The sequence below is a fragment of the Rhinolophus sinicus genome, linkage group LG12 (assembly GCF_036562045.2).
Source record: "Rhinolophus sinicus isolate RSC01 linkage group LG12, ASM3656204v1, whole genome shotgun sequence".
NCBI lineage: Eukaryota > Metazoa > Chordata > Mammalia > Chiroptera > Rhinolophidae > Rhinolophus > Rhinolophus sinicus.
This window is the reverse complement of record NC_133761.1, coordinates 47,575,324-47,601,521: the sequence shown is the minus strand read 5'-3', so window position 1 is coordinate 47,601,521 and position 26,198 is coordinate 47,575,324. Positions and strand designations below refer to the sequence as shown.

At 38.9% G+C, this 26,198-nt stretch overlaps 1 protein-coding gene across 12 annotated transcripts in view; it reads right to left on the bottom strand.

Moving 5' to 3' along the window:
- Nucleotides 1–26,198, bottom strand: part of RYR2 (ryanodine receptor 2) — a 567,150-nt gene that overhangs the window by 152,661 nt on the left and 388,291 nt on the right. For all 12 annotated transcript variants that reach the window (XM_074316777.1, XM_074316766.1, XM_074316767.1 and 9 more), the window contains 11 exons: nt 23,740–24,520; nt 21,148–21,348; nt 15,046–15,151; nt 13,588–13,731; nt 11,640–11,913; nt 7,722–7,836; nt 6,230–6,362; nt 5,929–6,032; nt 2,909–3,044; nt 2,201–2,387; nt 370–475 (listed from right to left, as the gene is read on the bottom strand). In XM_074316777.1, the coding sequence (XP_074172878.1) occupies nt 370–475; nt 2,201–2,387; nt 2,909–3,044; nt 5,929–6,032; nt 6,230–6,362; nt 7,722–7,836; nt 11,640–11,913; nt 13,588–13,731; nt 15,046–15,151; nt 21,148–21,348; nt 23,740–24,520 (2,287 nt within the window). The remainder of the gene's footprint in view (nt 1–369; nt 476–2,200; nt 2,388–2,908; nt 3,045–5,928; nt 6,033–6,229; nt 6,363–7,721; nt 7,837–11,639; nt 11,914–13,587; nt 13,732–15,045; nt 15,152–21,147; nt 21,349–23,739; nt 24,521–26,198) is intronic.

Here is a 26,198-nt window from a genome sequence, read left to right as displayed (position 1 = left end):
ATTAACCAGAACTAGATATTGTACAAGAAAATAACTCTTGAGAGGAGTTGGCTGCTTTCTGCATGTGAGAGGAAACTGTACAGGGAAGATGTGTTCTTTTCTTCCTAAAGTGTGGGGTCTAGATGCGTTTTAGAGCTCTGTCAGTAACTGACTATTCTACTAATGACTTCTACTGAAATCTCATTGCTAATTTTTACAACCGACAAGACATTTTCAACTAAACCAACACTCGTCCAGCAATGAGGCTGCAGTGTTATTGTTACGGGTGCATGCAGGTCACTGGTTGTGGGTGCTGCCGGGACCTTTCCAGCTTTGGGTGTCATCCCACAGATGAGCCAGGAGTGCTGCCCTTGGGACCCAAGGACTTACGTGCATTTCAGGAGCGCAGCGTCCTAACAGGTCAATCAAAGCTGCATAGAAGGTCATGATGGCATTCCCCATGTGGATGGTGTCATCCTCTTCCCCTTCCAGGTCACTTTCATGGGTTATTCCAAAGAAATAAAAAACAAACAGGAGAATAATATGACATTTCAGGTTGTTCCACACTCTCAGAGCAAAGGGGACACTAGCTAATTCATTTTGCCTCTTCTGATGCTTTTCATGTATGTGTTTAATTTACAGCTGGACATTTTAAAGCAAAAATAACAGTGGGTTCAAGACCAGATTTGGAATTCTATCACCAAAAATGCATTTGTGGGAACTTTAAGATTAGTACAAAAAGGAAAAAGAGGAATTGCCAGTTGGATGGATTCTGCTCATGTGTAGTAGCAGACAGCACGATAACAAAGCAAGTAGTGATGGATGGACTTGGTAAATAAGGACACTTTTGTAAAAAGCATACATGCAGAGAAAGGGGACAAAGATCTGTCCTATAAGATCACATATAAGGAGAGTGCCAAAAAAAATGTATACACATATTAAGGAAAAAACTGCATTAAAATGATAATACACAATACATACCGATAACAAAAGATGAATACAACTCATGTGTATACATTTTCTGACACCCCCTGTATAAGGCACCCAGTACAGTGTTTTCCCCCAGAGTAAACACTTTATAAATGTGATTTAACTTACTCACTCATCTCTTAACCATTTACTCTACCCACCAACTCACTCCCAATAATGCAGCATCTGTGAGAAGAGCATAAATCTTTCACTGTCACACTGATGAGAGACAACTCTGGACGGCCCCGGAAGATCCCCTGGGAGCTCAGCAGGCAGCTGCTTCAGCTGGACTCAGGTTTGCACAGTAACAGCGAGGCCCTGCTGACAACACTGCTCCTGGCTGTTCCCAGGGCCCACTAGTACCCACCCTCTGGGGTGGTCCTGGGGCCCGAGGTCTCCTGACATGCTTTCAACTACACAGAGAAGCTGAGCGCTCCCTAGGTCCTCTATCTATGGCTGATAAATACATAACCTGCTCATGGATCTCTCCCAGTCTGGAACCCTGGCCTCCGTGTGGACAGAACATCCATGCCCGGTCCACATGTGCAAAAACAAGGGTTTGCAGGATGACTTCTTTGCTGGGACATGTGCCTCCAATAAGCCCTATGTTATATTTCCACTAGTGGGGCTAGTAGTGTGGGTGCATGACCCCCAAGCAGGTCATTCACCTACACAGATTGAAAAACAGGAAGCAACGTGCCTGGATTCACACATGTCATGGCTGAAATCAAGTATTAACAACATGTTCTATGGAGAAATATTGTAAAGTAGCTATTGTTTCCCCCACCTGTCACCAATGCCTTACCCAGGCATTTTTCTTCTAGACTTTATCACAGTTGTTTAGTTAAGTCCCACATTCTCCTGCTAAAGATTTCTTTCTTGCTTACTGTCGCCATGAAAACTCATTCCAGCGAGCTTCCCACTGAACTCGACTCCAGTTTCAAAGCCTCACCTGCCATCATTTGTAATAACTAAATTTGCCATAGCCCCCTGGAAAAATTCACAGAAGACATCTTCTCCTATGACCCAAATTTCTCTACTAAATCCACAGTTTTCCGCAGGTCTCTCTTTGTTCATTCAGCCTACTCCAAAAGCAAATTCCATCCATGCTTCGAAGTCTAACACATTAGGTTTTCAAAGTGAGAAATCATGAAAACCAGAGTTACATTGCAATTAACATAATGCAAATTATACTTTGCAAACTTTCAAATCAAGTAGCACAATTTACTCCTAAGAGTGGTATTAGACCTACGGGCTTTTAGTGGATTCACTGGTTGGTGAGGGACCGTCTCGAGAAGGATCCTCAGCTATTTTGATGGCTTCCTCCATGGCTGCGAGAAGACCATTCCCGCCTTCCCCTCGCAGCGCAGGACCGAAACACTCAGGTCGCCGGATGAGCAGTCTCACCACCACGTTGGCGTTCTCCTCCACACTCTCCCCTGACGTCAAGGGAACACGTAAACAAACATGGATCAACAGACGTTCTGAGCAAATATATGTTACACTGAAAGGAAAGTACCGAAAACCAATGACACACGTGGTAGAAAAGACAAAACTGAATTCAGATCACTAGTTTTATGTGTATGTGACAGTCGATTTCTGGTCTTGCCCTTAAAATTTTCAAAGTAAGGAAAAGCACTAGAAGGCAAAAACGGTTTATTTTTGTTCATTCATAATTTGTAATACAAAGCTATAATCCTAGGGATTAGTAGAATGCAATGATAACAATTTATAAGACTGCAAGTGCCTACAATTTTTAACTTAATAATGAAGTATAGCAACACTATCAAAACAAATATTGTAAAACCGCTACTGTAAAAAACTGATTATAAAATATCCAATTTCTTTATTAATAGTTACTTCCTTCATAAAAATGCTGGGATATATAATTATTTTATATGACTATTTTCATGCACTTTTCTTAATGCCACTAAAGAACCCGAAAAGCAATCAAGCCTACCATTACAGAAGACAGCAAATCTGAGGAAGTCAAGATATCTCTCCCCTTCAACTGGGTTCCACCCAATGTCTGGATACCCCTTAGACACCAGCATCTGGCAACTCTGCAGTCCACAGCCAGCCAAATATCGAACTACCTACGAATAGGACGATGAGCAGAAGCGTTACTCCTTGGATGAGAAGTCAGATGCTTACACCATATGTGGTGCGAGATACCCTCAAAGGATGGTTTAAAATGAATGCAGCTTTGCAAGGTATTTTAGTTTTCATGACAATCCACATGAACTCCCTTTAGTAAAACGTTACAATTCAGAAATATTCAAAAATCGTAACAAAGTGCTGTCATAATACAAATATTTCTGAACCAACTCTATGAAAGACAAATATTCCTAAATTTCATATCATTCCCGTTTGTGACTTTTACCTAAAAAAACTAAATCAGAATATTTGATAAACTTCAAAAATGTCTAATGACCTCTGCTCCATCCAAGATATTGAAAGATTCTTCTAGGATACAAAGGTATTTTAAAGAAGTGAATTACGTCCAAAATGGCATAGCAATTTGATGATACAGGGAAATGTGTGAGAAGACACACAGACAAATAGAGAAAACTCAGCTTAGAGTCCAAAGTCCTGGAGTTTACATCTGACCTGCATCACTTACTGGGTCATTCCGAACAAGTTACTTCATTTGTCAGACAGTTTTACTACCTATAAAATTTGGGATAATGCTACCTATCTTTTAGTATTGTTGAATTTAACACATTCAAACTTCTGTTAGCTTGGTCTTTTAAAATACTCTTTTTATATGAATGTTGGTCCGCTACAATATTTCATAACTGATCCAGTTTTAAAAGAAACCCCTAACATAGTCATTGTCAATGGTAGTTGATTGTTAAAGGATTGATTTATCAAATGAATTAAGTTACACCCAGCTCAAGCTAACTCAGTTTTCAAAATAATACAGCTAAAAATATCTCATACCAACTTCATTAAGGTAAAATTTATGTACAATAAGCTCATCTACTTAAAAGCTTAACGATCTTTGAGAGATTGCACATCTGTAAGAACACTCTGCCATCAAGATGCAGCTTATTTCTGTCACCTCTCAGGCCCCTGTGCCTTTGCAGGCCTTCCCTCCCTACCTGCCTGAGCCTGGACAATGCACCTTCTGTCAGGACACAGTTTGCATATTCTAGAACATTTATGCCTACAATCATCCAGTGTGTATCTTTCTGCGCCTGGCTTCTTTCACTCAGAATGAGGATTCTGAGATTCATTCATGTTTTGCTGTGGCACATTCAAAACTTCGTTCCTGTTTAGAGCCTAATAATAGCATCCCGCTGTGGTTACAAACACCCCGGTTTTGATTATCTATTTGTCGGTTGATGGACACTTGAGTAGTCTCCAGTTTGAGGCTAGGATGAATAAAGCTGATGTAAACATATCTTTGTGTGGACATATATTTTTATTTCTATTGAGGAAATACCTAGGAGTAAAAAGGCTAAGTGGATGTTTGTGACAGGCGCATGTTTAACTTGTTAGGGAACAGCCAAACTGCCTTCCAAACTGACATTAGCATTTGTCCTCCCAACAGCAGTAGATGATGTTCTGTTGCTCCACACCCTGGGCAACGTTTGGCATTGTCAACCTTTTAAATGGTAGCCATTTTAATCTGCAGATAAAAAAGATTTTAAATTATGGATGGGAGAAAATTCTCCTGAGGTTGGTCAGAGATGCCAAGCTTCATGACCCTGGAGTGGCATGTCAGAAGGGTTTGGGGACGAGTTCACTTTCTCATGCCCTCGGCAGCTGTGCATTGAGTGTCAACCTGAGTGCCAGTGCTGTTCTCTCCAACTGGGACAAAGCAGTGAACAACGGAGAAAAAATGTGCTGAACCTACTGGCCTTACATTATGGCAGGCAACAGATTTTTAAAAAATACATAAATATATAGGTTTTAGTAAAAAAAAATTTATTTTGAAATATAAATATAATTTTAAACTATAAATATTTATACTATATTGATATAAATATAAATTAAATGAAAATGTACATTTATGTATATAATACACAAATCCACATTTTTTTTCAACTGTAGAAGCTAAAGCAGTAAAGAGGATAGGAAGAACTTAAGGAAGTGGAGAAGAGTTTTCGGTTTTAAATAGCATGGACATGGAAGCACTGAAAAGAAGGTGACTTTGGATCAGTGACTATAAGGACATCTGGAAAAGAGCCATGAGGACATCTGGCAGAGGAAGGATGCAGATGGAGGGAACAGCAAGTGCAAAGGCCCTGAGGTAGCAGCACACTGGCCAGTTTCAGAGACAGCAAGAGGTCCAGTGTGGCTGGAGCACAAAGAGAGATCAGGAGGGCTGTGGAAATGAAATAAGACTGACATGTGAAATCAGCTGGGGTAGGAGCTGCTGAAATGAGGCAGGAAGTTTTTGAAAAGTTCTGGGCAGAGGATTTGTATGAGCCTTTTAAGAGTCTCACTCTGGCTACTGCATAGGGAAGCAAAGAAGGATCAGGAAGACTACTTAGATGGTACCTGCCATTAAACTAGGGGGAAACTAATCTATATTCTGGCAAACATGGATGTGGTGGCATATGCTCAGGGTGCCTGACCTGAGTATATCACTGATGCCTTCAATTGCAATACATAAACTTCCATCTAATATAAAATGTATGAATGAGATGTTAAAATCACATTTTTAAAAATTGGAACACTATGAGTAAAGCAAAAGTGACAGCAGATATCATGGAAGGACAAAAACACACAGGAACAGAGAGCAAGTTGATTCTCTATCCCGACAAAAATGCGTGTGATCACAGGAAACACCTCATCTCAAATTGTTTGTTCTTTGTAACTTATTATTATACTATTGTATGTGTAACGTAGGTATAGTATGTAAGATATATAGTTATAGTAACATAATCATAACTATATTACAGTTATATTTAAAGAATCTCGAGACACACCTCTGAACAAGCAGGAACACAAGGGCAGAACGTTGCTTACCTTTTCCAGATCAGGCTCACGCAAAGCTAAGGCCAGCTCGTTATTATCCATCACCGAGGCGGCTGCCACATCCAGCGGTGTTGAACCTCTCATAGCTGGGGAAGCTATTAATCCAAATCAAAATGAAACAGAACCTGGATTGTGCTGCAACTATGAATTCCAGGTAAAAACACACTTTCGCTTAAAATTTAATTTCTAAGTGCAATACATATTGCAGTAACCTGAATTAATGTATATTACATTGGAATAATTATATTCTTTTTTATCTTAAAGATTAAAGAAGAGTCAGAAATTTACTCACCGAGACCAACACTGCTGTTTTCCAATAAATAACTGAGATGGTCAAACATAGCTTTTTGATTCTGCCTACTTATCCGACAGAAGTAACAGAGAAAACGGCAACAGTTGGCCACCATCTTGGGAAAAGTGATCTCCTACATGAAGAGCATTTAATTAGCTATGAAGGGAAATTATCTTTATAAAATTAAGTTCATAGGTTGACGTCTCAATCACATCATCAACCCACATGTGCCCATGTCTGCCAAGCCTCAGATACTGAAGACCTTCCCACTTCCAGACTTGGACTCACCTAGTCCTTGAGTCACAGAAAATCATCTGACACTAATTGTGAAACTTCAGTACCAACCATCAATGGCTGGATATGGAATTAATCTACAGCCCTAAAGCTGAAGGTGGTGTGAGCCTGGTTTAGGAATCAGGCAGGGTAGGGTAGCACTATTTGCTCTGCTTCCTTGGGGAATGATGCCATCTTACTCACCATTCTGTAAAATTAGAATAAGAGGGACAATACTCACTTTAGATAAGAAAGGAGGCTGCCAATGAGACACTTGAAAAATACCCAGCTTATTATTTGGAACACATAACAGAGTGAGCTTCTCAGTGTTAGTGTTACTATTATTCTTGTTATCATTAAGATTCCAGGGATGCAGAATTTCCCTGATTTGCACCCGACATGTCTGCCATGATGATGAGCACCGGGACCAGAAGTTGGGTCCCACCAAACACATCTCCCCTGAGCGCCAATCTTGCTCTAGGAGATGCAGGTGATCCCTGGACTCCTTCTTTAACAAAATATTTTACAAATATCTTTATAAATCTGCCTAACTAGTAGACTGAACATGAGAATTATGGACTCATTTCCATGTTTTGAAAAATACGTCGTAAAATTTCAAAAAAATACTGAAATATATTTTGGAAATCAGAGGTCATGAAATTATACCAATTTATATGAAGTTATTTGTTATGTTACTTTATTCATTTGGTCTTAAAGAGGTTTATTTTAAAATGTAATCCCTTAATAATTCACCTTAGAGTCTTACAATAAATATTCCAGAGCACCATCCTCAAATCTCGGTCTGGATCAGGAATTCAGTGGGACCAACTGTCATCTGAATCAAGGGGAATGATTGGATGGGTCTGAAGGATGTGTTTGTGTGATTGACCTCTAATGTGATAGAAACTGATTTATAATTCAAAACTTTAAAAAATGAGGACAGCATTCACTTTTAAAGTTTCTAAATAGCCCCTAAATGATAATAATTTAGGATATAGCAAATTACACAGCATAAGCCAAAAATTATCAACATCAAAGGAAAACCCACTAGTAGTCTATCCAACTCTCAATCTGTAAAGTTTTGCTTGTTTTTTCCACAGGTGTCTTTAAAAACAGTTCTCCTAAGAGAAGTTAAGAAATCCTTATTAAGAATATGCAATGCATGTAGTCCAGGAGGCTGGAATAAACAGCATCCCAAGAATCAAAGGTCGTCCTTTACCTTGGACTCCCCACCTCCAAGGACGTTCACCATGACCTCCATCACTGTCTCATGCATCCCCAGTGCCCTCATGAGATTTGGGTGCTGGTAAAACACTTTGTTATTCATGATATCCCTACAAAGAACAACACAGGGAAGGAGGGAATGCAGAGGTCAGAGCAAAACGTAAATTCAAATCTATCTGAGATCCAGATAAATCTTTTGGAAATAATTACTGGCAATCACAGTTCAACCACAAAAGTTAATAAGTACAATTTAGTGAGTTTTCCTCAAAAATTCTGATAACCTATCAAAATAGTATACAAGTTGTTTTCAGTTACAAGAAATGTACTAAATATGTAAACATTCACTAATATGAAATATAGTTTTGGACACTTATCATTCCTAATGTATATTCAAATGTGCTCAACCTTCTTTTGTATAGAAATAAGAATCAGTGTTACACCATGTTTATAGGAAAATGTCTGTATCAATTATTAATAGGTAAGTATATCTGCATTTCATATATGCTACTTTAGTACTGTGTTCAATATTTGTATATTTAATAACAATTACATTATTTCCTGCTACATCCTATGTTATCCTGAAATGCTTTTTAAAGGATACATATTCTCTAAAAGAAACTGAATACACATGAAGTCCAGGTACAAGCAATCCAACTCATTAAAATGGACATTTCAATTTAAAGAAACCACAGCAGATGGTACCTAAAATGTTTTTTCTCATTATTATTGCATTATGATATTACAATATGTGTATAAAGGTATTCCTATGGATATTGTTTTGTAGTCATTCTAAATGAAGAGCTCTGTTAATTTTTCTTTTAACGTAAATCAAGCTGATGCAAGAGGTTTTTTTTTTCTATAGAACACTTTCCTGTCAGAATTACAGCAAAAAAAATAATGTACGGATGGTAAGAAATCAGAAACTTTGCTTCCAATCTGATTTCCATAATTGAGGCACTCACCCATTCATTTAGTCACATGCTAAATTTTAGTTACCATGGATGTATCGAGAAACTGGAATAGTAGGATTCTTCTGGTTCTTTTTTTTCAGTTTTAGTTGTGTGTTTTTTACTTTCTCTTTCTTTTCTTTATTTTTGTTTTTTCTTTTTTTTTCTTTTTCTTTCTTTTTTTAATAAAGAGAGAGCTTTTAGATAGCACAACTCAGAAAACTGATTGGGGGTCAGGACTGATACAGTTTCCTGATCTGTTTCATGCAAGAAGAAATAAGGTAAAAAGGCATCCATTTCCTTCACATTAGAGAGCAGCCCATTCAGCAAGAGAACCTCAACATTCAAATCAGTTACAATCACAGGATTTGTTCTCTTGTCCATTCAAATCCTTTGTATGACCTAACTTTGAAAAGTCTTAATTGAAAAATCGTGTTTGCCTTTGTTCAAGGTAAATGAAATGGATTTATAATTCTACCACTCAGTAAGCAGGTTGTCACTTACTAGATGTGTCTATTTTAGGAATATTTCTAATTTCACAAAAATACTTTATTTTCTTTCATAATGATTTGGAGTTTTATCACTACTGAATGGGTTATATGTTAACAACACATTTTACTGTTATATACTCATTTGGGAAAGCAAGTGTTCTCCATTTCCTTGAATCCTTCCCTTTTCGTTGGTTAATTAAGATCACTTATTCTGAGAAGCTTCCTAGGGTTACATTCATGTATCAGTATTCAAAAAAGACTCATGCTCATATAATTATAAATAAAGGCCATAAAATTTCCTTTTGTTGTTCCGGCTCTTCTGTACTCTCTCTTTGTCCAGTTAGTATATTTATTTTTAGTGGGCAACGATTATAATGACTTTGGAATATAACCTTCTAGTTTATTTTTGTGATTTCAAATACTTAATAGGCTCATGGACAATACACAGTATTGCTTTATGAATTTAAAATTTATATAAATGACATCACACAATCTGAATACTTCCATACTTTTTTCCCCACACAATTATGTTTTTTTAGTTTGTCAACGATAAAACTGATTATTCTGTATTTCATTAGTTTTTTGTTTTTTTTTCAAAGAACCACCTTTAGGTTTCTTTACTCCTTTACTCATCATCATTAGCTCTTCTTTTATCTGATATTTATAGAACTAGATTACAGCTTTTTTCTTTCCTTCTTTCCTTCTTTCCCTCCTTCCTTCCTTTCTTGTTGAGTATCTGTCTTCTACATCACTTTTCAATATTCTACTTTCCAGATTTCTACATCCTTATGTTTAGGTATTTTTCTTGTGAAAAATGGAAGCTTTTCTTTTTCTCTGGTATATGAATTCCCTTTTATTTTCATATCGCCAAGTTATGCAAGCTTAATCGTTGCTTAGATTTGTGCGTATACACACCAGTAATAGTCTCACTAAAACTTATTGCTTCCCATTCCTTCTCTCTGAATTCCATTTTCTTTTCTCAAATGTACAACCGTTAGGTCTTTCAAAGAGGGACTGTAAGTTAACATTCATAAATATCTTTGTTTTGCCCTCACTCTTGAATATAGGTTATAAATTCTAATCTCCAAATCCATACAAAGCACAAGCTCATTCTGCTGAATTCTAAGTTGGGTAACATATTCTAAATTGATGGTTATTTTCTGTCAGAACTTTAAATGTAGTGTTGCATTGAGTTATGCTTCCAGTTCTGCTATTGAGAATTCTAAACATCATTTCTTTGCCAATGTTCTGGCTTTTCTCTATATAGTCTTGTAAAATAGTCTATCACCGGTTTTATGCAGTGATAAATTCACTACATTTATCTGTCTGTGGATGTGGAACTATTGGTGCTTTATGAGTCTGTGAATTCATGTTTTTCATTAATTCTGAAAAACTCAAGCCAAGAGCTCTTCAAATATTCCCATTCTCTAGTTCATCTGTTCTGTTTTTTTCTAGAAATCCTATGCAGCAAATACTGGACCTCCTTATACTATCCCCCAGGTCTCTTAACTTGTCTTTTGTATTTCTTTATCACTCAGTTCTGCATTACTAATTTCCTCAGCTCTATGACAGTATCTATTAATTTTCTCTTCAGCTAGATCTTATCTGTAATTTAACTACATCATTGTTTTAATGTCAATTATCATATTTTTCATTTCTAGAAGTTCTATTTGGATCTTTTTCAAATCTTCCTGGACTCTTTGTATATCTTATATTTGGAGATTTGATTTATTCCTTTGTGTACAGTATCTTTATGTTCTCTTTCTGGCATTCTATTATCTGAAGTTCTTGGAAGAAGTGTTCTAACTCCACTATTTATTATATCTACAGATCCTTATTTATGGTGAATTGTTTCTTTATGTGCTTTGCAATTTTTGATTATGCGCTTATCTTTGGTAATATTTATGTGTTTCTTGCAAAATTTCAGAGTAACTTGAGCTGAGAAAGCATAACTCCAGGCCCTTTTTTATGTTAATTTCTCAGCTTGGGGACCCTTAGCCTATGCATGAGCTATAAATGTTAACCTTCAAATCCACGTGAAGAACAACTTACAATGCTAAATTCTTAGAAGAGTTGTTTTTCCCCATTCTTTTTTCAAGGCCCAGTAGATATAGACAACCATCCTTATTATTTCCTGCTTATAAATGTTTATCCCCCCATGAATTTTGGTGGAGTTTTATTCACCTACATGCTTATATACAATTACACATACCTGAGAAGTTAATAAAAAACAAACTCTAAGATATTTGTTGTATATCGTAGTTATTTTAGCATCTAGGTGTAAAATTAGACATGTATTTATTGAGCAACTTTTTTAGTTAGCTTTCAACTTAATCTCTAGAAAAACTATAATCTAATTTAATGATCGTATAATCTTGACAATGGATTTGCATTAATGTGCCTATTGTGCTAGATTTAGGATAAACAATTAGAAGAAATACATATGGCAAAAGTTGTAATAATTACATAATTTACCCTAATCCACGAATCATAAGCTTCTCTTCCTCTTTGCCCATCCTCACACTCAGCAGAGAACGGATCTGACCAAGAGATGCCAGCAGATTGATGGTGTCCTCCACGGAAACGCTGTTTATGGTGTAGGTCTTCGGCAGGGCCCGAACCAGACCCCCAATGCCATCATACTGTCGATGGAGCAACACAAACATGGCCCTCACCAACTCAGGGTCTTCAATGACAGACTCTTGAGCCCATCGAACCATCGTGTCAGAAATCAGCTGCTGAAGAGTGGCTGCAGAGTCGTTATTGATTTTTTTTTTTTAAAGAAAAAACAGTAAGAGAAGACAAATTAGTTGGGCATTTCAACTGATCTCATAACCCCAAACTCGTATGTGTACCAGAATTTTTAGGAATAGTCTTTGAAGGATATAAACTTCATTTAAACATATATATGTATGTCAATAAAGATGGGTTATAGACATGCAAAAATGAAAATCCACAAACTTCTTTTTAAGAACCATTTTTATAATTAAAGGATTTTAGTTGTTTCAAAACCACTATTGGCAATCCATAGGGCAATCACTGTGAGTGGTGCTGTTACTTTATTTTTTTTGTTCCATTACTTTCCTCCCAGAAGATCTCATGTCATATATCCTTGTAAGAGTCAGTCATAGTCATCCAAGGAGCTATCTAGTTACCCAACTGTCTCCTCATCTGAGTCATATGCAATAGCAACCACATGTAATTATATTTCTACTTAAATCTGGATCCCAATTGCCACTTAAAATGTCTTTAAAATGACTTGATTGTGAAGCTGTATTAAAGTGAAAAATCTTTCCATATATAGATTATTTGCTATGTAATATATAATGTAGTACACTTAAAAACAATACAAATTTCAAACCTCTTAAAATAACTACTACAATTATCAAAGCTAAGTCGGGTTGATGTGACCAATTCATACATAATGAGGTATTTAATTCCTATCATCAGTACTCCGGATGATTTTGAAAAGAAGCTGTTTTACCTGCTTTAATCTATACATTATTTAATGGAAAAGAAAAACTACCGATTTTAATCTACAAAATGCAGATTAAATACCAATATACTTCCATATACCTCAAAACCACATTGTCATTTTAAATAAGTCAAATTCATAAGCTTCATAATAACACAAAATAAAAGGAAATGTTGAACTCAGATTTTGAAGAAGACCTGATTCAAATTTGACACTAAAAAATAAATTTAGACGTAATTGTTTAAAGGGTTTCCATTGTAAGTTAGTGAGAAAATTTTTTTTTCTTGAGTTTATTTATTTATTTATTTATTTTATCTTTTAGTAAAAACTGTTATCTACCAGCACGGCATCTGAAAATGAATGGAGTCCTAGGACTGAGGTAACATGTAAGCAGATCTCACAGACCTACTTCTGCCCCTTCCAGATGAGGGTGTGGGTCTGGGAGACTCACTGTCCGTGTGCTCACTTGTTTTCACGGAGTATCAGCTGTCACTCTTCAGTTAAATAGGATATGAATGAACCAGAAACACATAACCATTTATAAAATATTTCAGAACTAAAATATAGTTACAGACAATGTCTATTTAAACTTTAAAAAAAGGTTTAACTTGATGCAAGAATATTTGAAAATCAATTGCATAATATTTAGATAGGAAGGCTAAATGACTGCCTTTTATTTTCTCTCGATAGTCTCTGATCTAATACCTAAACTTTCAGCGCTCTAGGGAGCCCGTCCACCCTTACAATGCTGCACATGTCCTATATATGTCTGTTCCTATACATATAGTTTGGTGCTGTCTACTTCTGGTGGCTCCAGGCATTTACTGAGGATGTAATTCTTGGGAGCTGTGAACTCAATTTTCTCACGGGCTCATCTAGTGAGATAGTAGTAGGATGAATGAGTGTCAGCAGTTGAGTCACTCTGCAGTGCCCCTTCATACTGCTTACTGGACTTCTTGGCGTCACTCTCAACTGGCTTTTCAGTTTGTTTCTTCTTCAGGTATGTCACCTTTTCTACCAGGGACAGCAGGCGTCCTCTAATTGTTAAATCACTATTTCCATCCAGAGAACCATCTTCATCCAGCTCAATTCCTAGGATGAATGAAGCAAGGAGAAAGAAGAAAACAAACAGTTAAAAAGTACGTTTAGGAGAAATACTTCCCAGGCTTTGCCACCTTTTCCAATCATGGCTGAAAGCAATGCCGCCATGTCTAAAACATTTGACAACACTGAGTACGCAAGCTTGCCCAGTAGGACACAGAGATAAGATTCACCATTGGCCTCTTTTCCTCCTCTCTCTTCTTCCTCTGTTCCTGTGGGCTCAGGGCCATCAGCAGCCAGCACAAAATACAAAACTGAGCACAGAGCAAAGACTCTCTCAGGAGTCAAGATCAACTCTGCTACTGGAGCCGATACAAGCATCTCTGACTTTGGGCGCCATTTGTCTAGACCTGTAGTTCTGCCTGCCTAAAACCTCCCTCACTTTTATCCCCCTCACTTGGCTCCATAAGTGTCAGTGGTATTTTAATGAGCTGAGATGCAGAGAATAAGCATAATTAGGTATCCTAAACTAGGGGGTGCTTTATATCTGAAGCAGTAGTTCTACCATTTTAGAATATTCCCTATATTTATATACAATATATATTAATATAGTATATAAATATAGTGTGTGTGTACATATGTACATATAATAACTTTATAGCAGTCATTTAGTGGTTCTTCATAAACTATTCAAGATGGTGCTTTTATTCTCTTTATTAAAATAAAATCATACCACTGATGCTACACCTATCACTTTAGAAATGGCTAATTCATTTTCTTTCCCTAGAACACAGACTTTATCCACGTTATTTCATAAAGACAGAAGGAAGTAACCATCCAGAACATCTAACCAATTCCATTTTAAACATTCTTTGAATAAAAGGAGAGGAGAATTCCTTTAATAGATTTGACTACTGACATATAATTTAGTGCAGGATTTCCTTTGGCATTAATTTCAAAAAATATATGCTGGATTTCCCAGGCCAGTCCTAAAACGCAACCCTGCAATCAGTTTAAATACAACCGTCTGTGATCAAATTTCCTTAGACAACATCAACCTAACACTCACCTTCTGCCAAAAGCATCTGGTTACAATTCCTCATTCTCCCTTCCCATGCCCTGCCACTGAGGTTAAGAGGGAAAAGAGGGAGAATTTCAGTCATCTTCTGCACTGACCGTCTTTCTGATCTCTCTACTCCTCCTGACCCCCCCACACAGGATCAGTTAACCATTTTACCATAATAAATATTCTTAGGTGATCTCATAAGAGGCATCATGTGTACTGGTGAGCCTATTACATATATACTTACTTTTTGTACCAGTATTTATACATATAAGAAGAGCTATACGTCAAGAAGATCTTACCACAATGTGCCATCAGATCTTCATGAAAATCCAAGAGTTGGTCTCGGATTTCTTCAGGACATGGACATTCACTTTTGTCATCCTTGAAATTGAGGAGCATATTGATCTGAAAGTTTGGAACAAGGAAGAGGAAGAACAAGAACGAGAGAGAAGTGGATTCAGGAAAGACACAGCAAAGATTGTGAAAACCAAAGATGTTCAAAACCTGTTTTTAAGTACTCATAAATTGTTGCCCAACAGATGAAAAAGTATTACCTATCATTGAATCCAACAAATAACCACAAAATAAATGAAATCATTCAAAGCTTAACACTCTGCAAAACAGTCATGCAAGTTTCTTCCTTTCTCAATGGCACAATATGTTAGACCCATATATACTTAGAGTTCTTAAATCAACTAAATTCTAAATGTTATTAAAATATTTTATTATGCTTGTCCTAGATTTCCATTTTCTAGCTAATTTCTACACCTTATTGAATATTTTAAAGAACTCTTTTTTGAGAAGGGTATACCAGTAAAGAAGGAAAAATCTAATATAATGGATAACTAACTATGCTTTTGTTAAGAGTTCAGTTAAACAAATAAGCAAAGGGCAAGAAACTTTCTTCCATTTAATTTCATTTTAGACACAGTAATATTACATTTATGAATGAAGAAAAGGAAGGTCCATTGCTGCTCCATAATTTCCCTTAAGCAAACAGCTGTTTTCTTTTTAGAGATTTTTTATGTGAATTCTTTTAAACTTTTATTTTGAGTTCATTGTAGATTCATATGTTATTATAAGAAACAATACAGAGACAGATCCCATGTACCCTTTGCTCAGTTTCCCCCATGGTAGCATCTTGCAAAACAGTAGTACAGTATCACAACCAGAATGTCAACACTGGTAAGAGAACTCCATGATCTCAAGGTTCCCTCCTGATACCTGTTTATATCCACACCCACTGCCCTCCTGCCTGCTCCTCATCTCTAATTCCTGTCAACTACTAATCTACTCTCCATTTCTGTATTATGTCAAGAATGTTATATGTGGTATCATACAGTGTACATATACGTATTATCATATGATGCTCTGGATGTCTGCAGGGTCTGTAGTGATACCTCATTTCATTCTTGATATTGATAATCTGTGTCTTCTCTCTTTTTTCCTTTGTCAGTCTGTTTTAGAGTTTTGCCAATTTTAATATTTTACAATAACCAGCTTCAAGATTCACTGATCGTTTTCAATTGTCCTGTTTTCAGTTTAATGATTTATATCTGCTCTTATCTCTATTATTACCTTCCTTCTGGTTGCTTTGGGTTTATTTTGTTCTTCTTTTTCTAAATTCTTGTGATGGGCACTTAGATTATTGATTTGAGTGTTTTTTATCTTTTTAAATGTATTTCCCTCTCAGCACTGCTTTAGCCATTTCCAAAATTTTCCTCTCATTTCAATGTATTTTTAAATTTTCTTTGAGACTTCCCTTTCTTCTTAAACCATGGATTATTTAGAAGTGTATTGTTTACTTTCCAAGTTTTTGGAGATTTTCCTATCATCTTCCTGTTATTGATTTCTTTTTTTTCTTTTCTTTCTCTTTCTTTTTTTCTTTTTTTTGGGGGGAGGGGAGGTCAGGTTTTCTTTCTTTTTTTTTTTATTAAAATTTATTAGGGTGACAATGGTCAACAAAACTACTTAGGGCTACATATGTTTCAAGTGTACAATTCTACAATACATCGTCTATATATCGCATTATGTGTTCACTATCCAGCGTCAGTGCTCCTTCCATCACCATATGTTTGACCCCCTTTACCCTGTACTACCATCCCCTTCTTCCCCCTTTCCCTCCGGTAACCACTAAACTATTGTCTGTGTCACTGGAGAAAAAGGAACCCACCATACACTGCAGGTGGGAATGTAAATTGGTGCAACCACTAGGGAAAACAGTGTGGAGGTTCCTCAAAAAATTTAGAATAGAATTACCATATGACCCAGCAGTCCCTCTCCTGGGTATCTACCCAAAAAACTTGAAAACATTTACCTGTAAAAATATATGTACTCCAATGTTCACTGCAGCATTATTTACAGTGGCCAAGACACGGAAACAACCAAAGTGCAAAGTGTCCTTTGATAGATGATTGGATAAAGAAGATGTAGTACTATACACAATGGAATACTACTCTGCCATAAGAAAAGATGAAATACTGCCATTTGCAACAACATGGATGGATCTGTTGTTGATTTCTATTTGACTCTACAGTGGTACCTCGGTTTTCAACGTAATCTGTTCCGGAAGGTCTGAAACGTTGGAAAACAGCCGACAGCTAGGCCTCAGGATCTTGCACTCAGCGGAAGCCATGTGACAAGTTTGACTTCCAAGGCATGTTTGAAAACCGAAGCATTTACTTCTGGGTTTACGGTGTTCATAAACCGAACTGTTCATCAACAGAGACGTTTGAAAACCGAGGTACTACTGTACTGAAGTAAAAAAAAAATAAAAAAATTCTGCAGTAAAAAAATCCAATTATTCTATGTTTGTTGAAGTGGTTTTATGGCCCAGGACACAGTCCATCTTTGTATTTTATTGGCACTTGAAAAAAAATGTGTATTCTGTTATTGGGTATAGTCCACAAATATCCAAAAATCCTGTTAGCCGGTGATAGAGTTGCATTCTCCTATATTCTTACTGATTTTCTGTCTAGTTTCATCAATTATTGTGAGAGGGGTGTTGAAGTCGCAAACTATAATTGTGTACTTGTCTATTTCTCCTCTCAATTCTATCTGTGTTGATGTCACATATTTTGTAGCTCTGTTGTTTAGTGTATACATTATCAGTATGTAATGCCCCATCTGTCTCTGGTAATCTTGCTTGCTCTGATATAGGCACTAGTACTTTCTTTTGATTAATTTTTCATGATATATCTTTTTTCATCCTTTTACTTTCAGCCAACCTACATGATTATACATGAAGTGAGTTTCTTATAGACAGCATGTAGTTAGGCGAAGTTTTTAAAATCCACTTCCCCAAACTCTGTCTTTTAACTGGTATATTTATTTATATTCATGAATTTGTTGATATGTTATGTTATTGATATGTCTGTTATTTTACTTGTTTACTGTTTGTTCTATTTTTTTCCCAATTTGCTGTGGGTTCCATGAACAAATTTTAGGATCTCACTTTGAATTATCATGGTATTTTTAAGTGTATTTCTTTGTAAAGCTTTTTTAGTGGTGGCTCTGGACACTACATTATACATACATAATTTATCATAGTCTACAGTCTACTTTACTAGTTTGACATAAGTACAGAAGCCTTATCTTTTTTATGTCCCTTCTTCTTCTCCATCTAAAATATAATTGTCTTAAATATTTCCTATTCAGCTAACACCATAGAAGTTGGGACACCGACCTCCCTCACAGTCGAAAACCTACATATAACTTAAGTCAGCACTCTACATACGTGGATTCCCAACCATGGACTGAAAAGGCAGTTGACCCTTGAACAACATGAGTTTGAACTGCACGGGGTTGACTTATACATGGATCTTCATGTAAAGAACTCATGGGAAAAGGAAAATGTACTGTATTTACCCATGTCTTAACACTTTCTGCTGTAATTACTTCCTTCCTGATTTTCAAAATTTTACTCTTTCTGTTTAAAGAACATCCTTCAGGCATTCTTTCAGGATAGATCTAATGCAGCCAAATAATCATTGTGTTCCTTCATTTAAGGAATGTCTTGATTTCCCCTTCATTCCTGAAGGATATTTATACTGAGTATAGAATTCAGGTTGACAGTTCTTTTCTTTCAGCACTTGAAAACTGTGCTACTTCTTTCTGGCCTCCATGTTTTCTGAGTAGAAATCTGCTGTCACTCAGTCTGTTTTTCCCCAATAGGTGCCATTTCTTTTTCACTACTCTCAAGTATGTTTCTGGTCTTTAGTTTTCAGAAGTTTGACTACGATATGTTTGGTCTAAATTTCTTTGGGTATCCTGTTTGGAGTTTACTCAGCCTCTTGATTTTTTTTTTTTTAATATCTTTTGCCAAATTTGTAAAGTTTTCAACCATTGGTTTTCCAAGTCACCATTTTTCTCCTGTCCCTGAAACACTCATGTCACAAATGTTAGATCTTTTGTTATATTTATACTTGTCCCTGAGAATCTACTTTTTTTTTCAGCCTTTTTTCTGTTTTGGGGGCTGGGTGATTTCTATTGTTCTCTCTTCAGTTCAAGTTCAATGATTCCTTTCTCAGTCACCGCCATTTTGCTGTTAAGTCCATCCATTGAGGGTTTTTAAATTTTGGTTATTGTATTTTTCACTTCTAAAATTTCCATTTGGTTCTTTATATCTTCTATTCCTTTGCTGGGACTTCCTTCCTTCCTTCCTTTCTTTTAGAAACAGTTTTATGATGGCTGCTTTAAAAGCTCTGTCAGATAATTTCAACATCTTTGTCATCTCAGAGTTGGTATCTATTGATTATATTTTCCCTTCAAGTTTTTCCTGGTTCTTGGTGTAGTGTGTGATTTTTAATGAAAACCTGGACATTTTTGGTATAATGTTGTGAGACTTTGGCTCTTATGTAACCGTTTGGCGTCATCTGATACTATCTAGCAGGACTAGACCTTGGTTACATTTGTTACTGCCAGGTGGGAGTAGAAGTCCATTTCCCCACTCAGCTGCCTCGGACACTTGAAGGAGGGAGGACACTGTGTTCCTGCTGGACGAGGCTGAAAGCTCCAGTTCCCTACTAATGTGTATTCATACAACCCCGGTTGGTCCTTCTCTCTCTATGGCCTCTACTGACACTTTGGAGACCTCATGACCACTCAGCAGGATCAAGTCCCAGCTCCCCGCCAGAGTACCTCATTACAGCTGGTGAGAGTGGAAGGCTGGACTCATGATTCGGCATTGCTGCTTGGGATGGGGTTCAGGGTACAGTGTTTTCTGTGCTGTTTGGCTGGAGTTGTGCAGTTATTAACTACAAGTTTCTGTCTGGCTAGAAAGACAGACAGTTTCCCTGGTCCTTTGGCTGCGTGTAGAAGGTTTCTGTTGGGGCTTTTCTTGTCTTTGCTTGTTGGCGTTCTGGGTAGCCAGCTTCTTTAGCCCCATATGTGGGACAGATGAGGCAAAAAGAAAACCCAAGGGAACTCACCACCATGTCTTTCCTCAGGTCCTGAGTTCTGTTCTGTAGCCTTTCTCCTCTCTATCTTTCAGAGTCTTCTTATGCTATCTTTTATGTAATGCCCAGGGTTATGGTTGTACTTAGAATAGGGAAAGGTGCATGTACTCCATCTTTCCAGAAGCAGAAGTCTCCCAATAACAGTTTAACAAATGGAGATAATCTGGGAGGGGTTGGACTTGGTCTCTGCTTAATAAGTGATGTGTATAAAAATAAACAACATTCTGTGTCCCTTCCCTCAAAGAAATTACATTCTGGTGAGAAAAAATTAATTCTGCAGTAAGTCCCTAAACACTTTCATCTGGAGGTATCTTGAATCAAGAGGGAAACAGTAAGGACAAGATATTGAAGACAAGATCTGTCAGTTGTATCTTTGACCTCCATAGCTACCGCCTGGTAATTTCTCACACTGTGAGTCCCATCCTGAGGAAGACTCCAGATTCACTCAGTTCTTTGGTTCTGCTACACCCAGGGGGACCTCAGTTTGGAGGTGAACGACAAGAGGAAGAACCACAAACAGGTGATCAATCTTCCAGCAAGAATGGTAGCAATGAAATTTCATTCTTCTATGGAGGAACTAAATAGAAAGTGTCTAGTATCGAGCCCTAGGAGTCACGGGTTCCTGCTAGCTGGGATGGAACCATATCAGCCATGAAGAACCACCTGCTGTTGGATATTGTTTCTATTTGTATAACTTCAGAATCTTGCACATTGGTTTCCTCAAAGAGTTCATGATACACTTGATCCCTTGTAATAAGTCTCTCATTTGTTTAAACTAACCAAGTAGATTGTTTTGAGAAATTAAGAATACCAACTGCATCAACTTGGCTGGTTGAAAGAGAATGGGAAAAAATACACTTGTAACTTGTAATTTTGCAATGCATGGATCCTGAATGAGCTAAAACCCAAAGAAAAAAAGGAGTACCTTTCAACTCAGTCACGTACCTGTTCTTGAGGTGGTGACCTGAATTCCTTTGTCTTCCTGGCTGTGAGTGCAGCCGACATGTTTAAGGCTTGCATAACTTCATTGTATCGGAAGCGCTGATTGTCTTGGAGCTTAGCTACAAAGTCATCTGAGAAGGCCACAATGGCTTCTATCCGGTGCCGGATCTGGCAGTCACAGAGGTATTGAAGTAATAGGCACATCTAAAGGGATAATTAAAGGGACACCAAACTGAATTTCTGAATCTTTAAACTGTTAATGGATAGCAAATCAAAATCAGTGGCAGAGATCCCTAGAGGCCACCTCTTCTCCAGTATGAACAGAATCCTGGTTTTGCGCAGGAGGCCCCAGGAAATGCAACAGAATTTGGGCCAAAATGGCACATGAATGTCCGTTTGGAGGACGCTCACTGTCCCAGCCTCCTCTGTAGCTTTAGGTGTTATACGGCCAATGAGATATATAAGGAGAAGTTTGCCAGAAGTCTTCTGGGAATGATTTTTCCATCATTAATAACAGACTAGAACACCCTCTTCTCAAAATTAATGTTACTGAGTCATGACACAATTACTGGAAGAAGATGTGGTAACACACCTTTTAGGATGAAAACCATAAACTGGGAGTCACAGAAGGATATTAAGGTCTGGGTTTTTGATGACATCACTGAGCTACTATACCAGTTTTAGAACTGTCTACCTCCAGACTTTGCATGTAAGTTAATCAAGTGTTTTTACTGCTTATTCGCTAAGTGACTGCTCAGAATTGTCCTACCAGAAGCCCAAAAGATTTTTAACTGATACAGTAACTTGGTGGAAACATGCCTACCAGAGGATGCTCTGCCCAAGTTTAGTAAAACATTTAAATACCCTTACTACTAATTGTGATATGTATACAAGGCAGTGTTTAAAAGGACTTTCAAACCCTGTATATCACCATCTACCAAAGAGCCATTTCTGTCAATGCCAGCTCTAACGTAGCCTGAGTGTCAGTTCCCCTCCCTCTGTCTCCTTTGCCCCACCCTAGTGTAAGCACTGTCCCCTTGGGTCTGGGACCATGTGAGTCTCCCAACTCAGGGGCCCTGGACCACCTCTCCTTTCTTCTTGTCTGTTTTCCTCATAGCAGCTACACTGAGATGTTCAGAATAAAATCCTCCTGTTAATATTCTTCAGTGGTTTCAACTGTACTAAGACTAAAATTCAAAATCCATCACACATCTGGTTTTAGCAAAGGGCTCGATTGTATGTGACATGGCCTCTGCCTGTCTCTCTCTCTCTCTCTCTCCAGCTCATTCAGCTGCTGCCACGTGGTCTTTTCCTGCTTCAGAACCCTCAGTGCCACATGCTGTGTGCAGAGTTCCCACAACACTCTTCTTACTTCTCCACACCACTGAACGCCAGCTCATCAGTGACCTCAACTTAGAGAGGGTCCCGTTCACCTTTCTCACAGCAATCCAGTTGCAATGTTTTTTCTTCTAGTAATCCATTCTATTCGTTCAGATCGTTTAACATAAGTATCAATGAGACATTTTATAAGAAATTCATCAATAAGTGTGTATTTCCCCCAGGGACTATAAGCTCCCCGAAGGCAGGGCCCACACCTGTTCCCTCCCCCAGCACCGAGTGCCAGGCTCTAAGGAAGACTTGACTGAGGAACGGAGAGCAGAGCAGTGTGCCATTGATAATATTAGTATACATCCAAGTGACTCAAATGGACCAAAGGGGCTAAAGAAAGGGTGCTCAGACATCGTGATCACAAAGACAGGCCATGCCTTCTGTTCCTCAGAAACACAGGCAGGAGGTGGAAGTGACATCTGTGAGACGGGTGCTGCCACAGGTGAGCAAGTGCCCAAGGTTGGTGAGAGTGCAAGGGGGTAGGAAAGGGTGTGGAATGTCTGCATTTCACACATTTCAACAAAATGCAGTGAGATACATGTGCAGAAACAAGAGGAGACATGCAGGAAATGGCTGATGATTCAGTGGGAGAACAAGAGCTGGCAGGACAGAAGCTCATATCCTACGCTCCTTTCAGATAGACAAACACACAAATATACACATGTGCAAATATACACATACACACATAAACACACTATACACACACTGACAAAACTGTACATACAAATACAGATATGCACACATATACTCACCTACACATACATGCAAACATACGCAAATATGCACATGCACATATACACACATACACATAAATATGCATATGTGTACATACACACAACCATACGTACACACAAATATACATATATACACGTACACACAGAGAAACAAACAGTGATGACAGGCCACACTTGTAGACATGTGTGACAGACAAACCTATACTTGCCCAAGGAAACTACCTCGACAAATAAACTAAATTTATCTTTGACTAACTAATGTCAATTGACTCCATGAGAAAATTTATTAATTCCATTCCAAATGTAAGGAAATTCGATTGGTGGGTCCCAGAACACAACAAGACGACGGCTAATTTTATGGAAACTACCATTCTACAGGAACACACAGACCAGTTTCAGGGCCGTGGCCCTAGGAGATCCTGAGATTCCCTCCCTTCTCCCTCTGCCCACCTGGGGCCCTTCCGCTGCTCACCTGTAGCTTCACAGGCTCCGGCAGCTTCATCTGCAGCAGCCCCTCAGCTGCATCCCCGCGTGAGCCCTCGGGCCTGGCGTCGTCTACGCGGGGCTCCCTGGGCGGTGCCTGGCGCTCCTCTTCCGGGACGGCCTCGGTGAACACCCGGGGCTCAATCAACTGCAGGATGTGCTTGAGGTCCTCGCTGTGGAAGACGCCCATGATGAGCAGTGTGTAGAAGAGCTTGATGAGCGGCACGAAGAGGAACTCGGTGGTGCCCCCGACCGGGTCCCGCGCGCGCAGGCCACCCTCCCGCACCGCCTCGGTCAGCATCTGCAAGGTCTTGGCCTTGAGTGTGTCCAGCGGGAACTCGGGGCTGTCCTGGTAGCAGTCGTGATTGACGCGCACAAAGCTGGGCGAGGAGAAGCGCATGCGCGGCCGCAGCGAGGTGCTGAGGCCGATGCCCGGGAGCCCGTGCTCCTTGTGCTCGTCCGGGAAGAGCGTGATGCTCTTGGTCTCCTCGGTCATGGGCACGATGAACTCGCTGTTCATCATGAGCCGGGCAGTGGCGTAGGCGCTCAGATGGATGTCTATGAGCAGGTCGTAGTAGCCGGTGCGCAGCAGACCAGGCATGTACTTGCTCTCGATGGCGTAGAGCAGCTGCGGCTCATCCACGTGGCTGCACAGCGCATGCGCCACGCGGTGGTTGCCCAGGGCGCACACGGCCGAGTACAGCCGCAGGGTGTGGTAATGGAACTGCAGCAGCTCCTCCTGCTCCGTCAGCTCCAGGATATCCACAGACCTGCGGGCGGGGCAGGGAGAGAGCGGTTAGAAGTCCACGAGCACGGGGGAAAGCAAAAGCTCGTGGAAACAGCTCTGTCTTTTTGCACGTGCCCTTTCCATGACATGTTTAATGGTAGCATAGGTTATTTAAAAATCAGTTCTAGATGTTCTACAGTTTTTCTTCTGTATAGAATTTTGTGTTGAAAATTTCCACCACTCAAGCTTGGACTCCACTCATCTTTCAGCCTAGGTTCTAGGCACCTCTTTCAGATATTTGGGTCTCAGTCTGATGCGGGGGACTCCCCTCCTTTCAGAATGCAAGCACTCCTTGGAAAATCCTGACTCCTTTCCACCTTGGCTAACTAGGTTCGAGACGCCAGGAAACTTTGCCTTGGATTCAGGAGTCTGTGCCCTTGTCTCTGACCTGTGACTAGCTAGCCACGTAACCTATTAGGAGATGACAGAGAGCTCATTTCTCCCTCATCATTTACCGTCTACCATCCCTCACAGGCATACACATATGCCAGTGTCACCCAGGTTTCCACCAGGTAAGTGCAACCCATGAAGCACCCACTGCAGTGACATTTTCACTTAAGAAAGTTTTGCTGGGAATCTGTGTTTCCACCAGCCTGCTGCCCAGTTCGGGCCATTTTGCTTCTGCTACATATCATGACCATTTATCACATACAACCTTAAAAATATGGCCAGAATATGCCTAAGTAAGGTCTTTCATATTAGAATAGAGTCCATTTTAAGAGCACATTCTTTGTATCAAATTCCTTTACATGTGCTAATTTTTCTAAACAATTTAAATTATATAGATTGTTCATGGGTGACACTGTAGCATTAAAAGTAGAAACGTGATATATTCATAATCAAGGGAATCTCATTCATCTAGAAAGGTGTCCTTGGTGAAACTGGAATAAACGCTCCTCAGAACAGGGGTTATTATATATGTGTTTATTAATATTCATCCAGCACCCAGCCTAGTACACAGTAGGTACTGGATAATTATTGGTGATTATCTATCGTTAAGCTTTGTCACTATCCTAGGTACTCCATTATCCTGCTCATGGCTAACCACTGTATGCTTTGCAGGTCATAGGCACTGTATGAAAAGCCATGGTGGTTTCATGGTGCAGAATCTGTCCAGACCCCACCTCTCAACTCTCCAGATCAAAAGCTTCCTGCATTAGAAACCCACCTCGTGCAGCACCTGGCCTTCCAGGAAACCATACAACTACTGGGCCCCACTGCCAGCACCTAATTCTTGGAAAGGGGTAACTGAGCAGCCCCCTCCCTCAAAGTGGAACAATGACTTCCAGGTTTTAATCAAGCCTTTCAGTCTCCCAGGGAGTATAGGACTGCACCCCTCAGCCAGAATGATAGTCAGATACACAAATGTGTTCACTGTAGCAATGCGGAATATCTGTGTTCTAAGTTCTCACCGGAGAACATACTTAGTCTACAGTCTCACGTCAGAATCAACGTACAAGGACTTCACAGTCTACATTGTTGCTGCCACCCCCAATCCACCCCCACCCCATAATTCACTTGATGATACCATGTTCTTTCCTCTCTCCCTACTAGACTAGTCCTTTAAGTAAGGGTCACGTCTGCTTTGTTCACCATTTTGTATTCAGTGCCAGGAATACCGGGGACACTAGTACCTGTTTGTGGAATGGATGAATGAGAGA